We start from the raw sequence: 9,517 nt of genomic DNA on the forward strand, positions 1-9,517 counted from the left end.
GTAGGTTTACCTCCTCATGTTAAAATCACAGTTTCTTTTTTGACTCTTGCAGATTTTTACCACCATCTGTATTAATGTGGAAATCAGCTTAATTTTTTTTCTATCTATCTCTCCACACATTCGTTTCTCAAGGTTTTCCACAAACAGTAAAATAGTCATTAATGGTTACAGACACGTATATTATATAACACCTGCTATATTATATAAAGGTTACTACCATGGGAGTCGGTATCCTAGAGAAAAGCTCAAGTTTTAAAGACTCTGCTAAAGTTACCTTCAGGAACTGACGCAGCCTCTCTACTCCGCCTGCCAGCCGTGCACCTGAACTGGTTTGCTGCGCTTGCAGCTAGTGTCACCAGTGGGTAATGGCGAAACCCAGGCTAATGTGAGTGGGAAATTCACAAGCCTAGTTCCGCGTAAGAGCATTCTTCCCTGCCATCTCTCCAGACCATGGCACAAAGATCAGGAAAAAAAATAATCCCAGTTTGGCAATCCTGCTGGCTGCCAAGCAGAGGGAGTCTGAGCCAAGGGAATAAGTAGCTAAACACTAAGTACAGCGTTTTCCTGATGGCCTCTGTCTCTGCCTTCTGTCCAGCAAGACACGCTGGACACGCTGTAACGCAACAGCACGAATCCACCGGCTAATCTGGAACGTTTTAAAGCTGCGTGGTTAAGCTTGGTACCAAACTACGACAAGAAAGTTACATGAAGTAAAACACTTCTGGGCTTGAAAAGTCCAGCAGCCTTAGTCCTTCCATTGTCACAAATCCCTTCTTTCCTTGTTGTCACACAGAAGGATGTGCGAAGGCAGTGAACCCACAACCCCTTGATGAACTGGAGGTACACTCTCAGGGAAGGTACTCCTTTGCCAAGACGGCATTTTAGATGCTTAACTGAACTCCCAGCTCTGCTGAAAAGGACTCCTAACTCCACTAACAGCACGCCAACTTCCCTTTTCGGCCCTTCAGCTGCTCTTTCAGCTCACCCCTAAAGCAGTGCTTCTTTTATACGTAAGGAAACAAGCCAGTAACGAACCAGACCCAGTAGGCGTAGAAAGTGGTAAATATGAAAGCTGAGCGTGTTCTGTTGGACAAGACCGTAACACAGGTAAGGGCAAGAAGTTGTTTACAATACTTTTTTCTCCTGTAAACCTTCAAAAAGATACCTCCCGTATTTGACTTGTTACTAGATACGAAGAAAAGATAACTTTACCTGAGAAACAGCTGGGATTTAAACACGTTTCCAGTTACTGTGCAAGTGTGTCTCTGTGTATTTTTCTTTCCTGGACCGACTCAAGTATTGAGTTTTCTGGTTTTTATTCTTTCCTTCTGAGAGCAGAATAGTTTTGTCTGCTGAAAATTTTCCCTGAGCATAACAAAAAGAGAATCTTATTTTCTTTCTTTGTTTTAAGCATCTTGGCAATTTAATAATTTTATTTGAAATATACTGTGATAAGGTTGTCTGACACCACGTGACTTTACTGGGCAAATCGTGCCATAGGAGTCTAACGCTGAACATATTTCCACTCACTAACCACGACGAGTATTGCCGATGGTGCTTATAGCCATCATAAACAAGTGCCTTCCTCGTTCCCCCGTGACAGTCACTGACTACATGGTATTAAATAGTATTTCTATGATCATTTTTTGGTCTTGAAGGTCCCCAGGATTTTGGGCATGAATTTTCCCATCTTCTTGTCTTTGGCATCTGTGTCATACTCCTCTTCACTCTGACTTGCATGTTCATCCTTTTTGCAGAAGACCTCAAATCTACTGTAGACTCGCTTCTCCTTCCGCATATTCTCCATTTTTTTCAGAAGGGTATCTCTATCCTCTGATGGTTGCCGCTGAAGATTTCGTTTCTGGCTCCCAAAACTCTCTGACCTGTGGATGTTGCAGCTTTTCTCCTTCTCACCTCTCCTTTCCAAGCTGGTAGTTGACTTGGAGAGATCAGGATTACTAGTGGATGGTAGTTGCTTGGCCAGTTCAGCTCTGTTCTTTTGACTGTTGGCAGAGATCTGCTCCAAAATCACCTTGGTATCATCACGGAGGTTGCTGCTATACAGGATGTTAGCGGTGGATGAAGGAAATCTCCCCTGGGTTGGCTGGCTGCTTTTGGGAGGAAGTGGCGTTGCAAATTTATGGGTTTTTTCTTCCTCCATCATTTCTTGGCAGTCCCCTATGGAAGATCGCTTGAGAACCACAGCCTGCTTGTCAGATTTTCCACTCTCAGAAGCAGGTTCCTCCTCCAATTTCTTTTCACCCTTTGGGTTCAAAAGCTGTTTCAGCCGTAGTGACCCTTTTCTTAAAAATTCCATTGGATTTTGCTCTTGTTTTGAACAGTCTTCCTCAGATTTATTGAGAGAGCTGTCAGATCCTTGACTTCTAGATAAGTTTTCAAGAACTGATGTGGTACTTGTCCTAATCTGCGGTTTCTTTAGTTCTGTATTGACTAATTTTTGAGTGTCGTCTTTGAACGTCACTCTTTCTTTCTTCTCCGGAAGATTCAGTTTCTGAGTGTCTCCTACAAATATAAGACTCTCCTTCTCTGGAAGAGCAGGCTTATTCTCTATGGGGTAAAACCGAGATGATAATTTGTCCACCTTAGTGCCCATATGTGCTAGGGGATCTTTACTCAATGTGTCAACAAGCTGGGGGGTTGATGAGGCCATTCCGAACGGTCTGTCAGCCTCTCTCTCTCCATGCATTTTGTAAGTACTGCAGGAGTCTTTGGATTCCAAGACCCTACTCTCAAGAATCTTATACTGCACGGATTTGGTACATTTCTTCTCTGCGTTCTGTGATTCTTCCTGTAGATAACTGGCAACAGCTTTGGTATGAGTGACTGTAGCTCGCTCTGTGTCTTTGCCCACAGCTTTGTACTTCTCTAAAAGTTCTGCCACTTTGGATGAGGCAGCTGTCTTTATAGTTTCATTGTCTTTAGTCAACTCGCTGGACATTTCTCGCTGTTCTTTCTGGATCATCTGAACCTTTTCCATGGTGGTGTTAGGCTGATCTAACTTGGCAGCACTGAAAATCAGAGAGGACCTGAGTCTTGAGCTCCTCTGGATCAAAGGATTTATTCTGGACCTAAAGGCATCTTGTTTCGTGATAGGGGTTTCTTCACCTGCTCTATCAGGATCTGCAAATTCTTTGGCACTTTCGATTCCCAGTGACTTGCTGTTAAAAGACACAGGGGATTTGAATGCTGGGAGGAGGTCAGTGGGGTGCTTTGTGAGGGTGTCCCCAAGAACATCATTATATGCCTCTGATTCCATAGGCATTGGAAGACCTTCTTCTGGTTCGGACTGGTATGCACTAAGGTATGAAGAAATCCTCCAGTTACGTAAACCTGTTCTATTTTCCTGTGTGTTCTTGTCTTCATCTTGGTCCTCATCTTTGTCTTGTAAGAACAGGCGTTGTTCCAGGCTCTGTTTCTGTGTAGGAGAAGTCTGGCAAATAAACTTCTGTCCAATATTCTGCCTTCTCAACATCATTCCCATCGGGCCATTGCCTGCAGGATTCAGCTGATCAGAGCCATGTCTCACTTCCCGGGAAGAATTTGAAGGCACGTAATCCAGCCTCAAGGGGAAACCCTCCTGGGGAAAATTGGATTCAAGTTCAGGATACCTGGGTCCCTCTCCGTAGTCCTCCAGTTCGTTGAATCCTGGCCTAACACCTCGGATCCTCTCAAAGAGTCCCTGAGATCTGCCAGGAAGATGGGGATGTTCAAACTGGTACTGGTAGAACTGATCCTTCTGAAAATGACTAGACTGGATTTTAAATTCATCCATGTTGTTCATGAACATCTGCCTGGCATACTGCTTAGAGGAGGCAAAATTTTCAAAGGTTCCTTCTGCAAAACTGTGTCTCTTAAAAGCATCCAACTCCAACTGTTTGGAACGGAGAAAACCCCTGACAGGATCCATCTGAGAATTCTCCATTTCTACCTTTTTATACATTCGCATGGCCGACCCCTCCACAGTATGGCGCAGCATGTCATCCCGCCTGAAATTCGACAGGAAGTACCTGTCTGGATCAACTCGGTCCATAAAGGAGGGAAAAAGATTGTCATCCCTCTGGAACATCAGGGGTGGTTTTTTGGGGAAAAAAGGCATATTAGCACCAAAAGGAGTCATGGCAAATGTGTTCTCTGCCTTGGCCAAGACGTTGGCTGGAGGAACAAGAGGTTCTGACTGTGCAAACAGAATTCGGAATTCCTCGTCGAAGCTTGCCACCAGCTCCCCCTGGAAGATGTGTGCAATGCTCCTGTGGATCTTCTCGAAAGACCACATAAAACTACGAAGAGAAACAGAAGTAATGAGAGTGTATTAGCCTCAAGTCACTCGACTGTACCACTTTACATTAAACCATTTGCTTGCCTGAAGAAAATCCTCCTGATGATAGTATTTACTGCTCAGGCAGCCACTCATTACTCACTACTGTTCCCACGCCTCATCGTTCTGAACTGATCTGCCTTCACATCTTTGCAGGGGATTTTACAAGGCTTCAGTTCTAAAAAAGTGAGTCAGTAAAACCAGCAAGAGAGCAAGCTGATGATGATCCTTATATGAAATAGATGTTCCTGCAGTTATTTTGGGTTGTTATTGTTTTTTATAACTAAAATGTTGTGCCCATCTTTAAGAAGAGCAAAAGGATCGGTTAGTGAACTACAGCAAGTCAGCCTTGCCTCAGTCTGAGGGAAAACTGTGGAGCAAATCTTCCTGGAAGCCATTTCCAGGCACAGGAATAACAGAAAGACAACTGGGATCAGACAGCAGAGATCTTCCAGGGGCAAACCTGCAAGAGAAGGCTGGCTGCCTGGACAAGGGGACAGCACAGGATGAGGTTTTTCTTGGCTTTCCACATGGCCTTTACATTAGTACCTTTGTGGCCACACTGGAACTCTGCAGACTGAGCGAGTGCACACTGGCTGGACTGTATGGCCTAACGGGTGGTGGTCAGTGACTTGAAGTCTGACTCGTGGACAGTTAGCAGTGGCGTTCCTCAGGGGTCAGGGCCTGGGGAAATAGTCTTTAACGCTGTCATTAATGGCCTGGACAACAGGACACTATTCACCCTCAGCAACTTGCAGATGACACCAGATTGAGGGGATGGTGCAGCTGGTGTGCCAGTCAGGGGGACCTCAACAGGCTGGGGAAACGTACTGACAGGAACCTCATGAACTTCAGCAAAGGCGAATGCAGAATCCTGCACCGGGGATGGATCAGCCCCATCCACCAATACAGGCTGAGGATGACTGAAAGCAGCCTGGCTGAGAAGAACTTGGGGGTTCTGGCGGGCAACAAGATAAAAAAAGTCAGCAGCACCTTGGCAGCAATTGGTGGCTCAAGGCATACAGGGATGCAGTAGTAAAAGCGTAGCCAGCAGGTCAGTGGAAGCGATTATTCCCCCCCAGTCAGCACTTGTGACGCTGTATCTGGAGTACTGAGCCAAATTTTCACAGAATCACAGAATGGTGGAGCTTGAAAGGGACCTCCAAGGTCACCTGGTCCAGCCATTCCATGGTTCATTTGCCCTTCTGATTCTCTCTCACATCCTGCTGGGAGCAGCGAGTGAATACCTGCGTGGGGCTGAGCTGCCTGCTGGGCTTAACCCACAACACCTTAGAACACTGTGTTGTCTTTGCAGATGGTTCACCCTCGTGATGTGAAGGAAGCTTGGCTTCAGGCATCCAGGCTTGAGGGCTTGTTTAACTAGTGGATCTACCTCTGTTGCAAAACGGTGTATTTTTCCTGAAAATTGCTGCTAAGGATCCTTCAGGGAGAAAAAAATTTGCCGCTGATGCTCATTTGGAAGGGCTGAAGCATTGCTTTACCTACTGACCAGCCTCTTACTGACACTGGGACCTGTAACATCGCAGGCTGCTCACCTGTAGCTGCCGCTCAGCACCACCATGCAGTCCACCAAGAGGAATTTCTCTTTCACGTGGCCTTTGAAGGACATCCCTGTGCGGCAGTAGTAGGTTGGGCCAGAAACTGTCCTCACCCTTAGGAACTGCAAACCAGAGAAGGCACTGACTCAGTTGGAAGCCGTTACTTCTCTCCCGCTGCCCCTCCTTCTTCCCCTGGCTCTTTTAACTTCCATCCTGCCACTGCTTTTGTACTTCAGCTCTAGCAGTTCTGTCTGCATACGCAATGGACAGACAAGCCCAATTACTAGCGCATCCTCAGCCCCGTATTTTGTGCCCGCTCTCCTAGTTTCTTCACACTCAGCTTTTACTCGGCTCTGACCCGTTTTCCCCTTTCTCAGGATTTTACTGTCATAACAGCCCTCTGCATCCCAGGACATCCCCCCTCAAGATGCGAATTAGGGGCAGGGCAGGTCTTTGCTTTACTCACCTCCATATAGTTAAGATTGACTCTGCATTTAGCAGCTGTATCGAGGAAGAGTTGAGAGTTCATTTCATCCAGCAAGATGTACACAGGCACTCTGCGAGCAGCAGCATCCAACACCTCAAACAGCAGATCCACATCAGTGAAAATGTCCATCACTATGGCTACCACCTAGGGGAAGAATGCAAGAAAGACATTGGAGATCTGTGCCAGCTTGTGCCCTGACTGATCACATTCCCCAGCACCTCCCATTCCAAAGCTGCACCATCTCCATTTCAAACCTTCCCACCTAAAGGTTTCTTTAAACATGGTGGGTCCCAGAACTGGAAACAGGATTTCTGTCTATGGTGCATATTCTGTAAATGAGGGTGAGAGGTGAGGAGAAAACCTCACCGCTACCGAGCATTCCCTCACTCTAATCCAATGACAGCAGGTATTTTTCTGGTCATGTAACCACAATGAAGGGTTGCAGTGAGCTGCTTGGCCACTACCTGCTCTCCCCCTCCAACGCCGCCGTGCCATTTTCAGATAACTTCCTGGCTAACATTCAGCCAGCCACTATAGGGCTGCATCTATATGCTGATGATACGGGAAGCAGCTTCAAAGCTCTATCCCTCTGTCCTTCCCAACTCTTATCAGTGAGTATAAATACCTGATGGAAAAGGGTAAGAGAGATGGAGCCAAACTGTTCTCAGTGGCACCCAGTGAAAAGAGAAGACACTAACTGAAATATAGGAAATTCCGGTTAAACATAAGAAAAACCTCTTTTGCTGTGCGCGTCGCTGAACACTGGAACAAGTTGCCCAGAAAGGCTGTGCAGTCTCCATCCTTGAAGATGCTCAAGGACATGTCCCTTTCTAAACAACCCTGCTCTGAGCAGAGGGGCTGGGCTAGACCGTCTCCAGTGGTCCTTCTCAACCACCTCTACTCTGTGATTCTGTGAACTCTTGGTATATTTTAGCATGCCCTTAAACACTTCTCCATGACCCCAGAGAGCAGAGGCTTCGATGCAGTAAACAGGAGTTTTAGAATCATCCTCCCCCTCTGCCAGGTCCTGGGAGCAAGGCTGAATTAGCTGAGGAGCTGGTGCATTCTGATTCATCTTTCGCACACGTGTAACCGTGTCTCTGCTCTCGCTGGGCTCTTCGCTGTCTCACCTGTTGAGCTGCTCGAATCATTCTGCGAGCCTCCTCCTTAATGCTGGGATTGTCCGGAGGTGGTGGTTGCACGAGGGTTGTCACCTCTGTTCCCCTGAACCCAAAGACCATTGGCCAGCCCAGGTCAAGCTCAGGGACAGCGAGGTCTGAGTTCATAGGCCAGTAAGTCCCAGAGGATCCATCCATGTCATTGTCACCTGTGGTATCTGTGCTGCCTTCCTGACTGGCGTACTGGGGCTTCTGGAGATTCTGTATGATGTGATCCACCTCTGAGTTGCAAAGAAAATCAGGGGCTGCTTCGTCTGCCAGAAAGCGCTGGTAACTTTCTTTGCCCTCTTCAGTAAGCACGTCCAGAGCTAAGCGGTAATACTCCTTGTAATGCGGGGGGAGATAGTTGGGGTCAAGGGGATTGTCCCCCTGTGAGGAGCTTTGAGATCGACGAGCCATGAGAGGAGGGAGAGCTGCAAGAAAAGAATAACCAACAATGAGAGCAGCTTCTATCTATCTTCGTAAACGTGGAAGTTGGGGGTTCACGGTGGCAAAATCAAAAGGGAAGAGGCTCAAAGCACACAGAGTAATGCTGGAGAAAGTTCATTCCAAATAGACGGGAAGCCTTAAATTAGGCAAAGGCAGTAATCTCTTAAGCGTTACTTTAACACAGGTAGATGTTTTGGGACAAAATAAGGAACAAATCAAATGGGGCAGCACTGTGATGAACAAGGATGATGCATCCAACACAAGGCTCAACCTTCTTTTTTAGGTTGCCAATTGCTAAGCTTAAGGTTGCCTGTTGTTTTAAAGTTACCTTTTTCCCCCCTCTAAAGAACAATGCTGCTGGTTATTATCTGGACCCCATTAAAACCCTTCAAATGCTACAAAAATGATTTATTTGGTGTAATACGGCACTAAACCAAAAAGCATGGGTTTGTATATAAATGCACCCTCTGAATAAACCGGGTGTTATAATCACCTCAGCATACGAACAGAAGCAGGGCAGGCGTATGCAGGCAAGAATCAGGGTATCCTGCTGTTGCAACACGGTCAGAAGTCAGACAAGTCTTCGTGTGGTCCATGAAGAAATAAAAAAGGCACACGATTGCTTCTTCAGTCTCTTGATGTTGGGAAAAACCTGAACCGAAGGGCTCAGCTCATATTCAATATCTGACAACTGTCCGTGAGGAACCTGTTGTTTGAGACTAAAGACAACTCTGATTTTAACTAATTTTTGGAAGAAAAGCTTGTCATGACACAAATACGACTCAATAAACAATCTCCTACTGATCTGCAAAGAGCTCCAAAGCACTGTGCCTGCTGACCCTCAATGTCACTGCTCGGACATTCTTGGTCCTGGGCCCCAGCGCTGACATGCCAACAGGCTTCTTCATGATTAGAAGAAGTGTGGTTGTCCCTGGCCACTCATGCAAAGTTATGTTAATAGAAGTGGGAGTATAGAGGGTGAAAGTGGCTGCTATTGTCACTGCCACCCTACACTTCTGTTCTCCAAATGGAAGGGATTGCCACGGATGCAGGAGGAAGAAAAGAAGGCTTCAGGCCCACACTAGCACTCTTTTTAACAGCTGTAAGCATAAAGCCAGAACGGTTTCAAAACAAAGCCTGAGCGGACTCTGGTGCCTGGCTACCTGCAGAGCACACACCAGTGCAGTTCCTCCTGCCCCAGCTGTAACTCCTAGGGGAGCTGCATGATACAGCAGGGACAAATATGGCCTTAATATAACAATAGTAACTGAGTCTAATAGGGCCCTGTGCAAAGTATTCCAACAGATAATTGTCTTTATTGTCCACACGAAGCCTTATTTGTAGTCTGAATTGTCTGTAGATTTATCTTCCCACACTAATTCTCATTCTACCTTTTCCTCAGAAAATAAAAAGCCGTCCACTACATACCTCATTTTGATGTGCTCAGGACACCCATGTACCTGCTCTTAACTACTTTAGTAGCATCTTTAGCCTTTTGTTTGAAGGAAATGCTCCCAGAGTTCCATTC

General features: G+C 46.3%; 1 protein-coding gene across 1 annotated transcript; it reads right to left on the minus strand.

Moving 5' to 3' along the window:
• Positions 1–1,639: 1,639 nt before the first annotated feature.
• Positions 1,640–7,959, minus strand: FAM83H (family with sequence similarity 83, member H). The gene is made up of 4 exons (XM_010144670.1): positions 7,513–7,959; positions 6,362–6,526; positions 5,893–6,017; positions 1,640–4,298 (listed from the first exon to the last, which is right to left on the minus strand). The coding sequence occupies exons 1-4, from the start codon at positions 7,957–7,959 to the stop codon at positions 1,640–1,642; spliced, it is 3,396 nt and encodes a 1,131-aa protein (XP_010142972.1).
• Between the last annotated feature and the right edge of the window lie 1,558 nt (positions 7,960–9,517).

The sequence above is a fragment of the Buceros rhinoceros genome, unplaced genomic scaffold (genome assembly GCF_000710305.1).
Source record: "Buceros rhinoceros silvestris isolate BGI_N320 unplaced genomic scaffold, ASM71030v1 scaffold25981, whole genome shotgun sequence".
In the NCBI taxonomy this organism is placed as follows: domain Eukaryota; kingdom Metazoa; phylum Chordata; class Aves; order Bucerotiformes; family Bucerotidae; genus Buceros; species Buceros rhinoceros.